Below are 22,332 nucleotides of genomic sequence, written 5' to 3'. Positions count from 1 at the left end.
GCTAGCAATTATCTGGGCAGCAGCGCTAGACTGGGTGAAGAATCTGACATTAAATTAAAGGAAAAAAAAAGTAAATCAAGGGAAGACCTCAGGTAAGCAGCAGTTATAGGAGACGTGAGGCTCTCCTATGTCTCCACATCACCTCTTGGAAGATTGTCACTTCCTCACGCTCAGAGCTCTGGGGTGAAAGCTGGCGTACCTGGAGAGAAGAATCCAGGTCAGGAACGGAAAAGTTGAGTTTAAGCTGCTTCTTATTGTGTCAACCCTGACAGAGCTAGTCTTAAAGTCCTTTTGCAGCACCTCCCTCCCCAAAAGCTGGGCCCGTGTGAAAGAACGACCGTCTGCCCCGGACAGGGCCACTCCTGCCACCTCCCAGCAGCCGTGGGTGCCCCATGGAGCCTGTATCGTACACGCTGGACACCTTTGTCACCCAAAGGGCAATTTTCTGAGGTGCCGAGCAACCAAGGGAGCGCGGGCAGCCCAGACGAGGGGTCCAGACCCCCCAGGGGGGGCGCGGACGAAACCTCATTGTTACAGCTGCCTTTTCATTTAAAACGGGCCGAGTGATTGAACGGACTCGATCGTCAGATTGATTTAACTGCTCGCAGAGATCTTGCGAAGTACGACTCACTCCTAACGGACGGAGGTTAAGAACACAGAGCCAAAGAAATTAGCAGCAGGGGATTGTGCTGAGCGCTCCAGGCCCACAAGAAAGTGTTTCTGAACAGCTTATGTCTACGTTTAAAAACTGCAACATCCATAGCATCGCTTCTCCTGACAGTAACGGGCATTTCAGTGCCTGTGGGAACAGCCCAAGGCAGAGGTGGATGTACTTGAGCCCTATCACTGACATCTTCCAGCAACACAAAACGATTTATCTTTTTCTAAAAGGCACACTGTTGTTAACTGAAGTTATGGGTTTGACACAGGAACACCAGGTGACGGTGACATCCAGCCAGGTGACATCCAGCCAGCCATCCCTCCCTCCCTCCCTCCCAGATGGGAAGTCAGACAAGTTGACTACTACGGCCTTACAAAACCCAGAAATGGTTACTGCTTACATTGCTCAAAAAGATGGATAGCAACGATGGCACAACCAGGATTGCTCTCAAAGGCGTTTCTAGCCTTCCAACCAAACACAAATCCTGACTGAAAACAACAAAAAGCATCCAGCCATAAGGAATGCAACTAACGCTCCTTTAATAAGTCTACCCTTACCTGCCCGTAGGGATGCTGCGCCGTGGCAGAGCTCCGCCCTGGAGAACACCACGTCGCCTACTTTGTCTCCTTTTTCCTACTCTACTCTCGGCACCTGTAAAACCACCCCACCGAGGCCTGAAGGATAAGGACATTTGGCCACGGAGCAACATTGTCCCCTTGGATCTCAGCCCCTGGGTAAGAACACGGCTCACACCATGCAGTTGGCTGCCATGGAGCAGAGGAGGAAGGAACATGGAAAGAACAAAAGTGGAATTGTTACTTGGCACAAACAATCAAGAGCCTCTGGCAAAACCGAGCCAAGATCAAGCCTGTTTTTAAAGCCATCTTTACGTTGTAAAAGGAAAAAATAATACTTAAGATTTACAAGGAGACTTTAAAATTACCAAGACTTGTGAACGGTTTTATGAGCTCTGCAGCAGTACATCCCTCTCTCTGCCAGTTCTTACCGCCCAGCGTCAGGAGGGCACGACGCAGCACCAATAGCCAACATTCCCACTGATTCTTGTCCTGGCAAAGGACAACAGCTTTCATAGGATTTAAGGTTCATCTTTGCAACGTAACCCTTTACAAAACCAAACCTCACCCATTTCAGGATTCCAAGTTCAGAAGTTTTAATAAACTGTTCTCTTACTTGTGAACAGTGAGGGCATGAGTTATCACTGGACATTTACACCAACTCAAGGGTGTGCTGATTTCCTACCTGCCTACTGCGGGCTTAAAATCTCTTGAGGAAAAAACAGCGGTGAGTTATTCAGCTTCCCCATCAAGCCCTGCTCAGGCACATGCCACAACTGGAAACACACAATTCAAGGTCAAAGAAAGCAAACAAGCTGTTAACACCAGGATAGTTTTTATTTGCTCCCTGAATTAAATATTGGCAGATACAGAAAATTCAGATACCAACTATTTCCCCAACATTTACAAGACTGAGTTTGCAATGTCAGAAAACAAGCACGTTTATGCACAATCCTGGCAGCTGATAGTGTGAGTGCACAAGATCGCCCTGCCTGAGCATCAGTGTTTAAGAGGCAGAATCCCTGGGCTCCAGCATCCAACGCTGTCCCCTCACTGACAATTGTGGCACCGTGGAACGGCCAATACCCTGAGCGGGCAGCTCCAGCGCATCCCCCCCCGCAAAGGATTTATTCCACGCTCCTCCTGAAGGGGCAGAGGCAAGGTCAGCACATCCAACAAATAACCCTCCTATGAACACAAGCTGATTCTTGCTGCACCTTTTCTGCTTTGTTCTGTGAGAGCAGGGAAGGACACAGCACCATGACACTTGCAAGAAAGCTGTTCTTAAAGGCCTTACCGGCTTTATTGCTGCCATGCATTGGCTGTGCTGGCGACAAAGTGCCAGGGCCACACGTGCTCCCTGATGCGGCAGAGCTGCTCTGCGGCTGCTGAACTTTACGGTGGGTGTGCAGCACATTCTTTGCTGTCTGAGGGAAGGGACGTTTGCAAATAAATAGCAGGACACGAAGTAAGCAAGCCTGTATAACTGAAATCATGTAGAAACACAAAGCACGTGCTGTTGAAGGAAATACCATTTGCTCCTTTTCACACTGGAGCAGAACTTAGGAACTTGTGTCCTCTTTAAAGCAGCTGGTGTGGTCAGTGCCCCCAGAGCAAAACACAAGTGTGGCTGGTGCAGCAGCAGGAGCCAGTCACCTCTGCTCCCCTTTTATAAAAAAAAAGTAAACAGACACTTTTCTAAAACATGTCTGCTGAGCCGGGGATGCACAGAAGACAGACCACATCTGAGATGTAGTGATCCACACAGCATTTCACTGGCCAGTGCACACTCACTATTAGCCAACCCTGGCAGGGGGAACGGAGCACGCATTCTCCCCTGCTCTACACAAGGGACACACACATGGTTTCACCAACTCTGCTGTGCAACCTTGCGTTAGATCCTAGCATGGCAGATGGCAAGAGATTTTCCCTTTTCAAAAGATCACAGAAGTGCCTTCTAGGCTGCAAAATGCCTTGGGCATCCTCAGACAACTGCATCTTCTCCAGGCACAGGACCTCCGAAATCCCAGTCCTGAATCCAAATCCTAATCCACGCGCTCCTGCCCGCCAACCTTGCCAGTGTCTCTTCAGCAGGAGCTCTCTTAGCTCCAGAAGCAACGATGACTCCAAGTAACTAAGCTCTGTGACCACTCTTCCACAGCCCCGATGGTGAGATTTTTAAGGACGTTGTATGCATCTGCACCTATTTGCTCCCTTTGTATCAGTAATAGGGACCTCCCAAAAGACAGCTCTCAGCTGTCACTACCTCCTGCTTTTCCCTTATGGTTTTTACACTGGGCTGCAACCATCCAACATAAGGTGCCACTGGGCAAGTGAGGGAGGGAGGGAAGTGGCAAAGTTGGGAAAACACAACGTAATTAATGATGGGATTGTCAGTCACTTCGATGTCAGGCCCCACATCACACACCGTGCACCGGCACTGATCTTGCTCTGCCCACTCGGCCCAGAACGGCAGTGAGTGCCTCTACTCCTGCCCAGCCACCACGTCAGTCTTGGTCGCCATCAGACGACTCTTCCTCTGCCTCCTCCAGCCACTGGATAAACTTCTGGAGCTGCAGAGAGAATGAAATGCAGTTGGTTAACAAGTGACACCAAAGAGACGCTGGGAACACTCAGCAGCTACACTGTGTCCGTGAGCACCGCTATCGTGCACAAGAGAGAGAAAGAGCCTTTTGTAGGAGACATGAAGGCAGACTGAGTTAGACACAGCTTTAGAAGAAAAACAACTAGGATGCCATGGACAAACCCAGACTGATTAGATTCCTGAGGGAGATTTCTCCAGTCAGACAATCCTCGCCACACTCGGCAAAAAGATGAAGTTTGAGAGTTTTTCAGAGCTTGAGGGAGAAGAGATGACAGCTGCACCTTAGCTAAAGCATGTTAGGAAAACTCTGCTGGGAAAAATCTACTCCCTGAGAGGTTGCTATACAGGCGCAGCTCATTTTACCTTTTAACTGAGCTCAAATAAGCAGCTGAAAGCACTGCTGACCTATACTAAGAGCTGACTCTGCAAAGGTTTTCAAAGTTGGAGTTCTTCAGAGATGGCTTTTTTTCCCCTGCTCCTCTTCCAGATCCAGGGAGGAGGAACAGAACAAGGCTCAGCCAAACTGCAGCACAAAGTTCTGCCTGATGGAGGGGGCAAGTTTATATGCTCCTTGCAACACAAGCCAAACGAAACCACTCAGTACAGCAAATGCTTAGAAATACATGCGAAGGGACTGGTGAGCCAGGAATGAAAGCTTCAAAGGAATTACATGGGGCCAGCACACAGGGCGTTGGCCTAAAGCCCATTTCAAATGGGTGTTGGCTTAGAGAAGCCACGCTGCTAGTCCAGAAAGCGCTGGCCTCGTGCTACAGAGCCCACTAAAAACAACCTCCCTCTCCTGCTACCTCCATTCCCCAGGATGAGTATGGCAGAACACACAGGAATGTCTGTTCCGGAGAACAAAGTTGTGTTGCTTAGTGTTCAATGCTCTGGTGCGTTATTGGCCTTCCGCATAAGGGCAGCTGCTCCACAGAAGGTGACAGTGGCACCGAACTCCACTCTCTTTTAGCAGCTGTTGTCTCCATCTCTCTCTTCTTCCCCCACCCCATCAAACACCTTTGGGACTTACCCGCTGGTTTTTACGAAGCTGCTTTCCCTTGTCAGACGTGTCCCGCAAAGAGAACCAATTGAGAATTACATCTTCTTCCAGAATTTCCAGCTGGTAAAACGTCATCAACACCTGCATTGATTAGAAAAGAGCAAGAGGGCTCTCTATAGACTCCTTTGGGGTTAGCTCATGTCCAAGCACAGTTTGCACATAATCGCTGTCTCCCAGCTCCATCTTCAACAGAAGGCACTCAATCTGCTGCATTTTGCTTTTATTGTTAAAAATAACTGTGCTTCTCCTACCAAGCCTTATGTTCCTGACAGTCAGATGCTCTGACACATAATGAGTCCAAGTTGAAGCCCCATCAGCTTCAGCTCTGTGGACGCAGGGTGTGACTGAGAGCTGTGGGCAGCAAAGGGCCACAGAAGACGGCAGTTCAAGACGCCCCTTACGTTCTCTTTCTAAAGCACCCCAAAACCCATCCCCAAGGCACTTCTAACAAGCAGCTCCTACGCAGGCCCACAAGGGTGACATGTGCAGAGAAGAGCATGAATCCATCTGGCTCTGCCCCAGGCCCCTCTTCCTGCCAGCTCTCTCTTGAAGTGACTGAGGGCAGTGTCACAGCTACTGGTCCTTCCCCAGCTCAACCCTTTGCCCAGTGTGGTGAGGGCAAGACGCAGCCATGGCTTCTCAGGGTGCCTTTGTGCTCGGGCAGAGCAGGAGCTCTGCAGCCGCTCTCCTTGCGGCAGAGCGCGGACAGAGCTGGCTGCCAACTCCCAACATAAAGTGTCACTTCAATTCCCAGCCTCCAGGGAAACCCAGGCCCCCAGAACAATGGACACAAGCCAAACAATTGCTGTAATTCAAGGACATTTTGGCTCACCAAACTGAAGGCTTTTGGCTCCAGTCCTAAGTGCTCTGCCACTAGCCAGAGGCACTGGTAGCAGAAGTTAGGATTACTCTTTCTTGAGGAACCAAGAGTTAAGCAGGCTCTAGGAGAGCTCTTCCAAAATACGCAGGGGCTTCCTGAGATGCTGCTCCAGGAAAGACTTGCCCTCCAAGCCAAATGCTCTCAGTGTGACAGGGCAGAAAGAATACAGGGGCAAAATCTTTGTGAAGGAGGGTGAGGAGTGACAGGACGCGGGGCAACGGGCACAAGCTGGAACATGGGAAGTTCCATTCAAATATGAGGAAAAACTTCTTTCCGGTGAGGGTGCCAGAGCCCTGGAACAGGCTGCCCAGGGAGGGTGTGGAGTCCCCTTCTCTGGAGATCTTCAAGACCCGCCTGGATGCAGTCCTGAGTGATGTGCTCTGGGTGACCCTGCTTTGGCAGCGGAGTTGGACTAGAGGATCTCTAGAGGTCCCTTCCAACTCTGACAATTCCCTGATTCCACGATACTGAAAGTTCTCAGAAGACACAGGTAATAAGCCACACACGTCAGCTCCCCTTTGTTCCCAGTTTCATAACTAGCTCAGCCTGAACAAGAAATCCAACCCTCATTCCCAGCTTCGCTGGTTTTGCACACTAAAGTAGGATAAACCATTTGGCAGCTAGATCCCAGGGACCATGGAGAGACAAATGAAATAAAGCTCTTCCTAAAGCAAGTCTCCGCCTTTGCCTCTTCCAGCGTCACACAAGGGCATCTAGGTTAGAAGCTGCAAAATAATAGCTCCCTTCAGGCTGCATGCTGGTAATTAATACTCACCCTCAGCTGTGCTCCCTCAAAGGCACAGGCAGGCAGAACTTTTTTTTTTTAAAGCAATTGTTATAGATGGATTTCCTTTACACACTCTCCACTGAGACCCCAAAATTTTCTCACCTAAAGCAGACGAGCCAATGCTGCAGACAGGATGCATTTCACCATGAATTTAGCAAAAACAGGTCCTCGGAGTTCGAGTGGATACTCACTTTGGCTATCGATGTGCAGAGACTGTCATGTTCCAGGAAGAATTCCTCAATGGCAAGTAAGGCATTCAAGTGATCTGATGCCCGTTTTATGTAGTTCTTAAACAACGGGGTCCAGTTTTTCAACAGCTGCAGGGGAAAACACAGAAGAGTTGCTGAGCTCCGAGATGGATGTGTGCACTCGCCCTGTTCCTCAGCTGCATTGCACTAAGAAACTGACCCAGGGAAGCATTTTAAGATGCCATTCAGCTGACCACTCCATATATTTGCCCTACTCTGCCCATGAAACAGGCACTTTGAAGTCTCACATGCAGATAGGACGTGGTTTTACTAAGCAGCTTTGAAGATATCTGTTAGCTTTCTTCGGTTTGCCTCTCTGGACGGAATACCAGATTATCACAATAAATGGGTTTAATGGAATCTGGTACTCAAAGAAAACCACTTCACAGCAGGACCAACAAGGAGAAGTACATAGATGCTACTCAAACCATCCCTCCCCAACAGCACCTGACATTTCAGTGGAACTTTCCTTCAAAGCAGACAAGCAAATAAGAAAAAAAGAGAGAGTGCCAGGATAATTACCAGCTGAGTAGGAGTGGACAGTGCAAAACAGCCACCCCTAAAACCAAACGCAGTGGAACGGCCCCCAAGGGCAAGTCTCATGTTTGCTGTTTGCCAACAGGCCTGTTTGGAGTCTGCTGGTGGGAAGGATGAAGGGCAAGACATTGTTACGCTGTTGGCTGAGCTCAGCTCTCTCCTCCAAGGCTTATTTTTTATGAAGCCTTTAGTTTAATGATTTGGGTGCTGCCTCTTCAAACAGTATTTCTGTCCGAGTCCCCCACATCCCTTTCACTTGCTGTACACCTCTGGAAAGCAAGCGGCAGGGAATGCTCTACACAGCAGCACAGATCGAGCCGAATCTGGGATAGGAGATCATAAAGATACTTAGCGCCCTGCCCATACCAATTTTAAAAGGTACCAGAACTAGGATAAGATACAAAAATTCCTCATTGGCCACATCATGACAAGACCATCCGACAAAAACATTGAAGGAAGTTAAATCAGAGTTCCACATCTTTTTAAATGGATTAATTCCACAGCAGGCATTCCTTCAGCTACACCCCTGGCGTGCCCATACAGATACACTGTTCTGCTGCACCTTCACCGGTGTCTCCTTCAGAACACACCTGGTGTGTTTTGAAGGGAAACGGGTAACTCTCAGGGGCTTGGGGTGTGATGAAGAAGCTCCGAGTCACCTACATCGAGGGTTTTAATCAGCATTATGTCCGGGACAATCGTTAATGGGCAGTAGCCCTGCCAGCGGGAGAGCTCCAGGACACAGTGGAGTGGGAAGCCAGGCTGGTGAAGAGGGCGGAAGGCAACCTGCACGAGGGAACAGTGCCCAGCTGCCCCATGGCACCACACTCCATCACCTCCTCAGACAAGTTGGCTGTGACACCCTGCTGGAATCTGCACAACTCGAGCAGAAACAAAGGAGGGGATTAGTACAAACAAACTGATCTGTATAGCAGTACATCGAGTGGCTCAAGGATCAACAGCAACAGCACTGAACGGTCCTCATCATCACGGTACCTCAACAAAAAATGGGGTTGCATGGTATATTTCCAGGAAGTATTTTAGCCTTTAGCAAAATGCATAATCCTAAATATTCTTCCCTCCTCTACAACCACCTCCTGCATTTTTATTATCCTTTGGAATTCTTCACCTTAAATGCAGTAAAGCTAATAGCAAGTTCCTTCCCGGCTAAGAAATATTTTGTAGTATCTTTCTGTTAACACCTTTAAATGATAAGCGGGCATAACTCTAACCAGAAGCTACTGAGTTCCTGAAAGCAAGTCATTTACAAAGAATACAGAGCCATAAACACTCACCACCCCAGGACTCAATCCAATATGCCTATTGCTGGGAAAGGGAAAGAAGTAAAAAATACACCATCTCGGTTCAAGACCATGCTCTGTACTGAAACTGGTGTTACTGGGGAGAGCAGGGCTCAGCCCCACAGAACCCCTGCCAAAAACAGCCTGTGCCATCAAAGGGGCTGTCTGGAAGCTTCATCAAAATCTGACCCGGGGAACTAGAGAATTGCAATTATTTTAGATTGAATGAAAGACTGAAAAATGTGAAAAGATACCTGACAAAGAGCCCTATGGCCATAACTTCCCAGGCTTTGACTCCACCTGGGTAACCCCTTAATCTACAGTCTGGAGAAAGCAATCAAATTCCTCTGACAGGCCTATTCATTTTACATCAGATCTGGTCAGTGACGCTGTATCAACTCCAAAGAGGTTTGTAATCCACTTTTCTTTTGTCAGAAGGACAGTCTCAACACCAGGCCTATTTTATCCCTGCCTCCAGCACAGAACACCATCATGAAGTCCATGCAAAGCACCAGCAACAAAGCTATAATTCCAACCTGTTACCCCATAAAAGCATCGGTGCTGATCACCATAAACTGCTCCGGTGAAAGCAGAGATCCATTTGGTCCCTGAATAAGCAGTCCCACAGCATTACAAAGGAGTCAGGCTCCCCAGCAGAAGCCTGAGGAGGTGCCACCACACACGCCGGCTGATGGGCAGCAGGGCAGACACTGCCCAGCTCAGCACAGCGAACTGCTGTATTGCCTCCCCCGGCTCCCTGGAGACATCCTCACCCACACAGCCTTGTTTGATGCTGCTTCAGTGACAACAGAAGCTCAGCCTTTGGTTTACCAGCAGCTTCAGCCACCTTTGCTCAAGTCATATCTACAGCTGCAGGAAAGGTCTGGTTTTCTGCACCTTCTCTGCTTTACAACTTGTACACAAGCTTAACAAGATACCTGACATATATCGAACTGGGTAACTCTATTGCTCAAGCCTCCACGTTTCATCTGAAAAATACCCACGGGCATATCCTTTACCGGACACTTGTTTCCTAAAGTTGCTGCAACACTTAAGAGCTCCACGCTCAGGGGCCAGCACTTCACAGCACATACTGTGGCTTCAAGTCAAACCAGACATCATAACTATGGCATTTCCACAATTTCGCCTCCTGAGCTGTCTGGGACTGCTCTACAATCACTCTTACACAGGCAACCCATCTTCCTTCAGCATCCTGGAGTGCTGCATCTGGCTCCTCAGCACAGGAGAGACACGGACCTGTTGGAGCAGGTCCAGAGGAGGCCACAAAAACAATCAGAAGGCTGGAGCACCTTCCCTGTGAGGACAGGCTGAGAGAGTTGGGGGTGTTCAGCCTGGAGAAGAGAAGGCTCCGGGGAGATCTTATTGCTGCCTTTCTGTACTTAAAAGGGGCTTATAAGAAAAATGGGGACAAACTTTTTATTAGGGCCTGCTGCGATAGGACAGGGGGTAACTAAAAAAGGGTAGATTTAGATTAGATACAAGGAAGAAATTTTTTTTTTACAATGATGGTGGTGAAACACTGGCCCAGGTTGCCCAGAGAGGTGGTAGATGCCTGAACATTACATTTAGAATATCATCATGCTTCACTAAAGGTGAGTTGATTTGGTGTCTCTGCTGTCAAACACGAGCATCAGCTTTCCTATGATGAAATGTATATGCACAAAGTTACGCAGAAGTGAGCCCTTCAGGTACTTCCATTGTCTTTAGCTTCTAAGGGGTTTGAGACAATTACACAAAACGTTATGCATTTATACAGTATCCTTTATCCCAGACTAGAAGCTCCTCTGACTGGGTCCTGCAGTGAAGTTCTCCTGTCCTACTCACGCTGGACTTGGAGTCCAATCTGGGAGACAGAGATGCCATATCATAGCTGGAAAAAAAGCCCCACAACCTACACAGCTACCAACTCCACACAACCTGCTCTTCAGATGTACCACTTCCCACTCAGAGGCTAACACTGCTCTAGTGTTCTCTTCAGTCCTCCTCCTGCAATTCTCTTTTTCCAGGACAAGACATGCTGTTCAAGGAAACAGTCTGGAAAAGTGAACAATAGGGAGCAGAATGTAAACAGCGAACAGCAAAATCTCACCAAGCCATCTGATGAACCGATCAGTTCATATGGATGTTTCCTACACAAAGCATCTCCGTGCGTCCAGGAGATAAATTAAGTGCCATGCTTACGCCTACATAAAGAATAATTAGTTTTCCATCTTTCCCCATCAATTGATAGGACATACTTCCTCAGAGAAAGGATTATGAGCATGTCTAGTGGTCCTCTTTAGCTCCATCTCCTAAAAAAATTAAACTAGTCCCTCCCAAACATGTGTCATCCATTCATTCTGAAAGAGCACCTTTGGAACCTGTAGAGCTTGCAACCTCAAATACATAAACCGGCTATAGCAAAGAGGCAAAAGAGACAACGGCTTCAGCTTGGATCAACAAAACCATTAAGATAAGACTGCCTACTTTTTAAAGCAGATTCTACCCTATTTTGTCTCCCTTAAGTCAGGAAACAGAAATTGCTCTCACCCAATTATATACCCCATCTCTTTAGAGACACAACAGAACTTTGTATCTTTGCTCAAAGACAACAATATCATGTCTTTGCATTGGGCTGGGAAAAAAAAATGGCACCGATCACAGTACGCAGACAAGTAAGACCTTGGAAAGGATCCCACTGGGAGAGAAGCACTCTCTGCTGCCCCAGGGACAGGGCTTATGATGGACTAGAACCAGGTTCCTGGGACACAGGCTTGTAAAGACATCTCTAACAGCCCCTCTCCTTTCTCTTCTACCAGTGATGCACTCCTACTACCACACACGGGGGGCAGAAACAAGCACAGGCACTGACACAGAGCTCCCCACACCTACTGTCTCACTGAGATCTGTTGAGCAGGTACAATAGTTTCAGTTCACTTCTACAGAAGACAAAGAGGCTCACGAACTCAAGGAGTTCAAGTGGCTTCAGGCTTAACCAAAAAGACTTCTTAGCCAGGAACGACCTGGGCACCCAGACAGACCTCTACACACTAGGAGAGAAGCCCATAAAAAGAGTCAAATGGAGCAGGACTCACAGGGAGTAACGCTGAGAAATAGTTCTGGGAGTCCAGGTTTGCATCCAGCTGCTGCAGTGGGAACTCCAGGATCACTTTACTGAGCACCTGCATCATCTCCTTCAGGCCAATGTTATATGCATACCTGCGAGGAAAAAGGCAAAGAACTCCAACATTTCACACTATCTGATCTCTGCAGGCTGTGGCTCTACACAGAGGCACAGAAGAAAACTTGATATTCATCTTCCAGACTTGTTTTTTGTTTGTTTGTTTGTTTTTCCAAATATTCAGGCAATAAAACCACCTTGAATTGCATCAGGCCCCACATATGGCCACAAATCCTGAAAATCTGGAACAAGCTGCTGCAGGGACAGCACCCTCACATTTACTAGAGTGCTGCAGGAATATCATTGCACAAAAGAAGGGAAACAGGTTTGTATTTGAGAAATACAAGGTAAAAGGCACTCTGATTATGTGTTCTAGAGTTGGTGCTGTAAAAACAGAGAGGAGAAGCAACACTGCAGTGCAGCCCCAGCTGCAGGCAGCTGGCCGAATGTTGAAATGCGGAGAACAGCAGCCCCTGCATGAACTTAGTCTGTGCCAAGAACGGGCTTCGCTCCCTTCAGCCCACAGCTACTTCACAGCAATTCAATCTCCTGTTACAGAACTGGGGCAGGAAAAGCCTGAGCACTGAGGATGCTGTAGATGCAGCTGGCGCTCTCCATCAGCTCCTGTCATCATTCAGTCATGATCTCTAATCTGCATTTCTCATGCTCTACACTGATAAAATTAGTGCTTAACAATCAAACATGGGTATTCACATGGTTTCTCCCCTTCTTTCAAGATCCATTGTCAAACCCCACGGTTCAGCATAAGGGACAGCATCCCTAAGGGAACACTCACTTGAGGGAGTTGATTTCCAGGACCAGGTTGTCACAGGAAATGTTTTCCTCTTCGCCCCTCTGCAACGTACCCAAAACCTCATTCTGGAAAACTGACAAAAGGAAGAACAGGTAGTTAGAGATGAGAGGGGAAAGCATAGATTCTTCAAACTGCTCATTACTGACGAAACTACGCCCTTAACAGAGGAAGCATTCTGACTCAGACATGTATTTGTTCTCTATAAGCTGGCACAAACCCGCATCAGCTACACTTATAAATCGTGGAATATAATTCAAAGATGACCTACTAGATATCATTGGTCTATCCACACAAACCAGTACAACGCTATTACCTCTGCAACCTTTCAGAGCAGAGTTTCTATTATACTTTCACAATCCAGCCTTTCCTATTCAGACAAATCTCATCTTCCCCTGACTAAAGTTGTGAATCCAAACAAAAATTTATTGGTTTCATTTCCTTTGGGGAGATATTTTAATTTGAAAAAGTCTTTTTTTTTTTTTTTTTTTTTTTTTTTAAATCCGGCTTGAACCCCTTCCAAATCCAGGTAAGCTTAACACAAAACAGAAAACCCAAACATATCTGCCAAGAGAGGCAGCTCCTACAAGGACATTTAATTCTCCAGCACGATTACACCAGTAAGCTGTCCACACAGGGAAACTGCTGGATCTTCACACAATCTCTGAGTTTATGCAATGACACTGCTATTTACACAGACAATTCAGGGAGGTCGCGTTCATGAAGGCCCAGCGATCGGGGTGAGAAAGATGGAGGATCTCCGTCTAGCCTCTCATCCTTGGCTGCCTTGGGTTACCACAACAGCAATACAGGGAATATTAAAAAACTTTGCAGAAAATGCAGCAAGTGAGCTCAGGAAACAAAGATATTATAGACATCCACAATTTTTCCAGTATACCTAGAGAAAGCAGCACAAATCTCACACTCACTGCATTATCCACAGAGTCACCGTACTTCGTAACGGCCCATCTCTCACCTTTGATGTCATCGAGCTGAGGGGATGCCGCCCGACTGTCTGGCTCCTCAGAGCCCATGCTCAGGTCGCTGTCGGACTCACTCTCTTCCTCTGAATGCAAAGCTGGGCCTGATGAAGAAGAGCAGACACAACATTCAACACTCAGAAGTCGCCATCACATGCATGAGGAAACAGGTGTCCCAGGGACTTCCCAACCAAGCCAACAACTATCTGTCCTGCAAGGAAGCTTCTACTTACAGGTCCAGAAGATTAGATTTGCTGCAGAGGGAATGCCACAGCTGGCACTAGGATAATGGGACTTTTTTACGAGTCTGCATGCAGACAACAAAGGACAGGGACAGAAGCAAATGCATTTTGTGCAGCCTGCTGACTCATGACGGAGCAATGTCAGCAGACGCTGTCTCTAACAGGAAGAAAGCCAGCAATGCCCGGAATAGCCAAAGCATATTCCCCCTAAGGAGTAAGGTATCCCATAGTGTGCCATTCACAGCACAGACAGCTGTGTGTGTCACCGCAAGTCAAAGTTGTAATAAACATCTTCCACACAGTGCAGGAAGAGAGAGAATCTGGTCACCACCTGCTTTCACCTCTCCCCTTCCCTCCACACACACGTTATCTGGAGCCAGTCTGCTTCACAAAGCCCAGGTCTTACTCTAGGCACAGTTATCAGCGTCCCGCTCAGCCAGTTTCCCCAACACAGGTCTGTCTGTCCATCCCCAGGTGACTACACTAAACTTTTCCTCACCCCATAGGCTTTGTCTCTGCTCTTCTTCGTCCTCTTCATTCTTGTCATCTGCTTTCCAGAGATAGCCTCTGCCCTCTGAGCCTACATCCTTTTTATTGTAACCTGAAAAAGACACAGCGATTAGGAGGTAGATGCACTGGATATGCTCACAGGCAAACCTGAAATATTCTACCAATAGACTGGTACAACCTGCATATTACTGCCCCTAAATATTCTTCATAAAGAGGGAGCTGGAATTCCTACAGATGCATACGGATTTCAGCTTTCATCTTCTCACTTGCCTTGACAAGTGACCAACTTACTCCTCCCTACAGCAGCAATGTTCAGCTGACCACGTTTAGATCCCTCACAACCCCAGACCGGTAGAAACACAGTGTTTCACAAAGACAGTCCAGGTACAAGGACACAGATCTTGCAACCTGCCTCGAACTCAACATCTCTTCAACTTCAGCTTATTGTCTCCTACAAGGCTCCTACTCTAATAAAAAAAGAAGAACAGCTGAGTCTCCAAATATTTTAATACTGGGGTACTGAGGTACATTTCACTGTCCAACTTGAGCCAAACATCCTTGCTTGCCCTACTGAAAACACGTGGTCAAAGCTGAATGCAGCACTGAGCTCCAGCCTGGCACTGCACAGCCTACAACACGTAAGGGAAATGCCCTAAAAGATCATGGAAGGCGGAGCCCTGTTAGGTCCCGCTCCAATTGTTGGTCCAGGAGGGGTTCTCACAAGCCCTCCCGCACAGCCCGAGTGCACAGAGCCAGAGACTCTCATACCTTTCAGTTTCACTTTGCTTTCCTCCTTGTTCACGCCAGAATCATCACTGAACTGGTCATCATCCTCTTCCTCCTCATCTGGTGGGTGCAGAGAGATCACCGTGCCCTCAGAAAGAGTGATGCCAGGACCTACTACTACCTGAAAATATGTGTAACGTATCTTAATGAAGAAACACCCTGATTGTCCCCTTGGACCTCCACCAGCAGGGACAACAGCTGCTCCAGACAAGCTGTAGCCTAACAAGTATAACCGAAGACGTCAGCACTGACATCACATGCCATGCCGCCCCAGCCAAGCAAAAGGAAGAAAAAGGTGGGAGCAGTAGTGTATCCCCACCTCTGCAAAAAGGCTTGGAGCAGCCCCGTATTCTGGTACGGTCTAGCGCAAGGCTAGTAACCCGCCCAGAAAGGCAGGAAGCAGAACACACATAACTACAGCTCACCTGAGAAGAGAGGACACAACGGGGCTTTAGCTTTACTTTCTCCTTCACTTCAGCTTCATCGCAGATAACAGAATGGCAGATCTCCACATTATCTGCTATGTGTACTCTGTCCCAAAGAAAAGCTCCGTCCAAAACGACTTTATCACCTGTTATACATCACCAAGCACAAATATGTTGAGCAAGGCAGTTTGCTGCCCTTCCACGCTGCTGAGTCCACTAGAAAGCATCTTACTGAATCCCACTGCCCTTGATGCATGATGGATGTTAGATGAAAGGTGAAAATTGGCCTTAGAGGCCTGCAATCACTTCTTACCTAAAGCTAAAAAACGAGTTTGTTCTCTACAGAGACTTAACAAGTTGACAGTAACAAATGACATCTTGGTTTTGCACAAATACAGGGAAAGCACAAAAAAACCATCCAGCCAAGGCTAGGAAGGAGTCATCCCAGACAGCTCACACAAACAGGGACAGACGTCCCTCATTCAAAGGATGTTGGTGGGAGATAACTTTAGATCAGTAAAGGTCATGCATTCTCTACTGCTGAAACAACCTATTTACATGAAGTGCCATCCACCTTCTAACATCATTATGGCACCCTGAAAACTTTACTCTAGTTCCTCTGCTGGATGACCAAACCTTTCTCCTTTCTTCCCATTCCAATTTAATCAGTACCCACCTATCATCCTCTCTCAGAGCCAAATGCCCTTTGAAAACTCAATCCCAACAACCCATGCCCTTGCCTGGCACGTCCCCGGTTCCCGCACTCACCTATCCTGCAGTTCTGCCCGATAACGCTGTTGGTTATGGAGCAGTTGCTGCCGATGACTGTTCCCTGCCCAATGAGCACGTTCTCCTCCAGCACGCTGCCGTGGCCGAGGCTAACGTCCACCCCTCGGTAAATGTTGTGTTTAGAATGGGTGTAACTCTGATTCTTGTCATCAGTGAAGTTCATCTCTGGAGTCAGAGGATAAACCCAGCGCCGGATGATGTCAGAGCACACAGCTTCATACATTAGCAGGTTGCATATATGGGCACCGTACTCTTCTGTCGTTACGTGCATATGGATCTGGTTCCCCAGGACCTGCGAGACCGGCGGGAGCACGTCAGAAGATTCTCTAATGCAAGGTAATAGGATCTCCCTTGTAACAACCCTCTCCTCACCTCCTCATTCACCAAGAGACCACGCACAAAGTCATCCCGTGTCTGGTAGTCAAAATTGTCTGTAAACAGCTCAGCCACCTGCCAGGAATAAAATATAAGGAAATAATACAGTTAGCAGAAAATACTGCCAGGAAGCCAGATGATTAATGGCTGTTCACTAGTTCTCAGAGAGATGAGTTACACAGTACAGGACAGCGATGCTCTTGCCTTGAGTAAACCTTTGATTCCTTCTGCTAGGAATGCTGACCTTCCCATCTCCTCCTCCTCCTAATGGAAACTATGAGCAGATTCTGTTTTTCGTACGGGGCAAAACATTGCTTTAGCACTTTCAAGCAAACCGCCCAGCCTCACTCTGTAGTTTCACTCACAAAGGAAGGCTGTAGACCAGCTTTTTCAGATGTGGAAGAGACGTTAGTGAGCCTAGGCTGGAATAACCCCGAATGTTACCCTAACCAGCTTGCAGTAGTGACACTTTTCCATAGCACAGCCATCATCTCCGCTCCACAGATACTACTGTACTCAAAGTGAAATCGCTTCTTTTCCAGAACAGTTTATTCCTCTGCCAAATCAGCCAGCCTACTGATGCATACACTGTCTAGTTCTGCCTGGGCTTGAGTAGTGGATGTCAGGCACAGACTGAGCACCATGAAGTCTGCAGAGCAGCGACACATCATCACCCAGGCTCTTGGCTGCCACTGGGCCCAACTGGGAGTTCCAATTTCCAAACCTAGTATGCTCGGGCCACATGCACCCCCCGCGCACCAGCAGGACAAATGGAGCAATGCAGATTGAATTTTGGACCCTCAGAAGGCAGAGCTCACCTGCGGAGAACAGATGCTGATATGACAATCCAGCAAGTCATGGCGCACCTCAACGTTCTCAATAGAGTTCTGGAACAGACTCTGAAAGAGGAGAAAATTCAGATGATCTGAGCACCTTGCGCAGTACCGAACCCCAAAAGCCTTCTATAAGCCAGAGTTACTTTCCATCACCTGCTCCTCCCAAAACAGCAGCAAGCACAGTTCCCCAGCCCTCGCTCAAGGAGGACCCCTCCTCAGGGTGGGCTGCTTCACCACCACAGCCCTTTTCCACCTGTCAGGTCCCAGACGCACCATTGGAAAGCGGAAGCGTTTCAGCCCCTGGGTTCTCTGGTAGTGAAGGACACGGTTTGTGGCACTGTCCATGGCAATAACAATGTCATCCTCTTTGCACCTGGCATGGTGACCAGGGGAGGACTCCTTGAATATCATCGTCATCACAGAAACATTCTTTTCCATCTTACGACGCAACCTGAAAAAGAAGAGCAGAACTTTAAAATCACTCTTCAGAGAGTTAGAGCCCAGAGTCTCAGCGCACCAGGCCAGCGTACACTCTTTCAGCACCTACTTGTGCTCTTCTAGGGCTTTGGATATATTGAAATTGGACACCACATCTCCAGTGACAAGAATGAAGTCAGAACGAACAAGGGACTTGGCATCAACATCTCGTAGCACGTCACCAAGGGAGCGGTACAGGTCAGAAGTCACAAAGCGCACTGTGTTAGGAGAAGTGTGGCGGCACCACTTGGATTTTCTGGAAGGAGAACACATCAGGAAGGCATAAAGAGGATATTCCTACAGAGAACTCGCTAGGACACAGGGCCCCAGTGCTTGCCACACACGTAAGTGAATGCAAGGAGAACCCTGTTACGATGAGCCCACTATCAACAGCCACGGCGTGTTCATTTGCACACAGCTGAGGAACTGAAGAGGGTTAGACTTGGAGACCGAAGCTTGTGGAAACCCAACTCCACCGTGAGCCGAGTTTCGACAAAGGAGAGGAAAAGTTACACACAACCCAAACTTTTTTCCTCAGAAAGCAGTACCTCAGGCAGGGAAAAGACTGCATGCTTCTCTTTAGCTTGCAAACACGCAGCATGCAGAGGCAAAGATGCTGTCTGAGCCAGCTGTTTCCATGTGCTGCACGACATACCGAGACAGGGCGTAATGCCATGGGTGGTACTCTAATTTACATGGCTACCCAGGAAACCCCTGATTTTAGACAAGAAAAGTTAAATGCCAATACAAACGCAGTCCCAAAACACTCAACCCTTTAAATCCATTCCTTCAGAGGAGGAATGATCTTTTTTTGAGATGTGTTAGGAGACTTCTCTTGAAAGGGAAATCTCTAGCATACGGCTTTCATCGCAAGGATCAGTGAGACCTTTGAGGCTTCCTGGAGGATAGAAGAATCCTTTCCATAACAAAGATAAAACAAAGAGATTCTTACTGTAAATGCTCTTTTATCTCAGCTGACTTCCAACAGCAGAAAACAAATGTTTCTTCCACTCCGGTTGCTGTTAGGAACTCCAAGGTATAGTCAATCATGGCCACGTTTGCCATAGGTAAGAGAGCCTAAAAATTAAAAAAGACACAGCTGAACAAACACTCTGTACCTCAACATCAGCCACAATCAGCAACTTGGGAACATATCATCAGTGGCACCATAAAAAAACCCACAAATAACTGCTCTATTTCCTTTTATCAAAAATTTTCAAAGTTGACTTAAACAGTGAGAGCTGGTTTCTGATCTTCTATCAGGGCAGATCCTCACTTCAGAGAAAAAAGCATAAAAGAAATTAAGCTATCACACATAAAACTCTTCAAGATAACTCAAAAAAGTGGCAGAGACTTAAAAAAAAAAAATCCCAGAGTGCTGGTTCCCTGACTCAGGCTTTAACTGCTACAGGAAAAACCTGACAGACATGAATGATGAAACCACAGGAATATAAGTGTCCAGAATTAAAGAGCAGGGAAAAAACCCCACCAACCTAAAGTGAGAATCTTCTTGAGACTCAAGCCACACTTTTAAACAAAGTTGGTGATTCACAACAGAGTCATCCCATACTTCTTTAATTCATTTTTGGTGATATTTTATTTCAGGCCTGAACTCACATGTGTAATTATGACCACCAAAAACATTTAATCAGCAAATGAAGTAAGATAATTGTTCAGACCTACATTCTGTAGAAGTGCTCTTTCCTTTAACATATAGCCTTCTGATCTGGATAATTAATGTGCTTTCCCCATCCGTTTTTCCAACCATATTCTTTTAGCCATTACCGCTGGCAAGGACAAGGGTGTTGCTTCTTTCCTCTATCAGAAAGAAGCCTGCCCAAACCCGCTGCCGCTCCGGCACCAGCGACAGACGGAAAGCCCGCAGGGCGGTCCGCCTTGCCATATGGAAAAGCAAACAGCACCAACGCAGCAGTGCGGTCCCCACTGCCTCTCCAGCGGGGGATATAAACTCCCACACGCCAATAGAGCTGGTCAGAGATTTCCACCGCGGGGGGGATGACGGGACAAGCCGCGGCGGCGGGGGCTGCCCGAGCCCCGGGCGGAGCGGGGGCCCGCAGCCCCCCAGGACCTGCCGGCAGCAACCGGGGGGGCCTCGCCTCCTCCCGACCCGTCCCCAGGTTCTCACGGCGGGACACGGCACGACCGCGGGCCCGACCATCCCTGCCAGCGAGCACTCGGCCTTTCGCCAGAGGTCTGCCCGCTCCGGCACCCCAGGGATGGGGGAGACCCGGACGGGCGGCCCCAGAGGAACCGGCCCGGGGGAGGCGGCAGCAGGCGGGGGGGGATTTCTCACCCGCGGCCGGTCTTTGGAGATAGGGAAAAAGCGGCGGTTGAAGCTGTCGGCGACCAGCACGGCCTGGAGCGGCAGCGGCGGCGGCGGCTCCTCCTGCGGGTCGGGCCCGCGGGCCGCCCCCGCGCCAGCCCCACGCCTCGCCGCGCCGCGAGCCGCCATCTCCTCACGCTGCCTCCGCCCCCCCCTTCCGCTTCCGGGGCCGCGCCGGAAGCGGCGACGGGAGCTCGGCGGGGACAGAAGAGCGCGGGGCGCGTTCACGAGCCGACGGAGGCCTCGGTCGCCCTGGCTCAGTGGAACCCGGCCCCAGAGAGCGGGACAGGCCCTGCTGGGGCTCTCTCCCTCGGCGCGAGACTCGAAGGACGCGGGGCCCTTCAGGACTCACACCTTCTACCGGGGAGCGGCACCCAGGCCCCCCAGACTCTGGGGGGAACTCCGGGACCCAGAGACGCCTCCAAAGAGAGGGGAGGAAAGAAGACGTGGTTTCTGGGGGAGGGGCCGTTCGCCTTTCCCCCAGCTTGGCGAAGCGGCCCCGGTTTGGGTGCTGCAGGTGATGTGCCTGCCTGTGCCCTCGGCCGGGCCTGGTGGTCCCTCCGAACGTGTGTCAACATTGGCCTGGCCCTCAGAAGGGGATCGGCCACCAACAGGCCTCGGCACAGAAAGTGTGTCCTCGTCTGGGTCCCTCCTCTGCTGCCCGGCACAGCCGGCTCGGTTTTTTCAGTGAGAGAAAACCCTGTGCTCACCCCTGCGATCAAAACCAGAGCAAGGCAGAGGTGTTTCCCCAGGGAGCTCCTGCAGCCCAGCAGCAGGAGGGCCCGATCTAGCGCCAGGGTCTGCAGGACCTGGTGCTGGCAGCCCTGCTGTGGAGACAGGCATTCACCAACCCTGCTCTGTCTCCTCACCAGCCTCTCTTGGATTCTTGTTTTTTTCCCACAAGCTGCCCTGCCGTGACTCCCTGTTTCAGTCCTTGCCGCTCTCATCTGCCAGAAACCCCACATCCACCCGCTGACTGACCCGCAGAGGCCCAAGGAGCGGACACACAGCTCAGCTGCCATCCCAGAAAGGAACTCGGGGTACTTGCACCCCCGCCTCCAAGGCAGGTCCCTTCCCCAGGGTGGGAGGTAGCACACGCTCATCGGCCCAAGGCACGCAGAATGGCCTTTCCCTCCTGGTGATGGGGGAAATTGAGGGAGGCACAACTCAATCACAGACCTACAGCACTGTCCCAGTGTCGCGGGCAGCCCGTACAGCCCCCATGGCAATGCTGAGGCGGTTTTGCTGGCTTATGAGTGGGAGAAGAGTGTAATGTGCCACATGCAGCATCCCTTTCAATCAGCTGAATTGCCAGTTCAGGACTGACTTAGTAGAAGACAACTCTCCTCTGTCTCCTGAAGGACTCTGCAGCATTGGGTATTCCCCGAAATCTCCCTTATCAGCTTAAGTGTTCAGACATTGCTTACATGGTGCCATGTGCACCCAGTAACTTGTGACTGAGCCCTTGCTGTGCTGCACCTTGTGGCTGAGTTGCTTGACCTTAGCTAGTGGTTTGGAAAACAGCAGCAAGGATGGACAGAGTGAGAAAATAGAAATGAGCTGCCCTAGGGAAATAAATCATCCCCATCCTTTTCAAAAATAGGTATCCGCACGCGCTTGGGAATCCTGTTGCCTCAGCAAAGGAGCTAACCCTGGAACAAAAGCTCCCAGATGGTCTCAGCCCAGGAGTTACAGTTTGAGGAATGATCCAAGAGGTAGATTTGTCATTGCCTGAGGGCAGGACAGTATTTTCCTTCCTGCCTACATAGCACTAAGTGCATAAACAGCACCAGAAATCAGGTCTGATCCAACCTGCACAGCCACCGCCCGTGTCAAGACCGGGCACGCAGAGCTCAACAGGAGAACCAGCAGATTATCTGGCTAATTACATCCTGTTCTCCCCAAATGAGGCAAGTTTCCAA

At 49.1% G+C, this 22,332-nt stretch overlaps 1 protein-coding gene across 1 annotated transcript; it reads right to left on the bottom strand.

The window, feature by feature from the left end:
- Positions 1–2,056: 2,056 nt before the first annotated feature.
- EIF2B5 (eukaryotic translation initiation factor 2B subunit epsilon) lies at positions 2,057–20,542 on the bottom strand. Its single transcript, XM_074153482.1, has 16 exons — positions 20,381–20,542; positions 19,019–19,143; positions 18,137–18,322; positions 17,863–18,040; positions 17,572–17,652; positions 16,751–16,828; positions 16,358–16,670; positions 15,590–15,735; positions 15,147–15,285; positions 14,368–14,469; positions 13,623–13,730; positions 12,632–12,722; positions 11,750–11,873; positions 6,760–6,885; positions 4,872–4,982; positions 2,057–3,809 (listed from the first exon to the last, which is right to left on the bottom strand). Exons 1-16 carry the CDS (start codon positions 20,537–20,539, stop codon positions 3,744–3,746), a joined length of 2,133 nt encoding a protein of 710 aa, XP_074009583.1. The 5' UTR covers positions 20,540–20,542; the 3' UTR covers positions 2,057–3,743.
- Between the last annotated feature and the right edge of the window lie 1,790 nt (positions 20,543–22,332).

This window comes from Numenius arquata, chromosome 9 (genome assembly GCF_964106895.1).
Source record: "Numenius arquata chromosome 9, bNumArq3.hap1.1, whole genome shotgun sequence".
In the NCBI taxonomy this organism is placed as follows: Eukaryota; Metazoa; Chordata; class Aves; order Charadriiformes; family Scolopacidae; genus Numenius; species Numenius arquata.
Note: the sequence above shows the minus strand (reverse complement) of the source record. Positions and strands in the feature narration are given on the sequence as shown.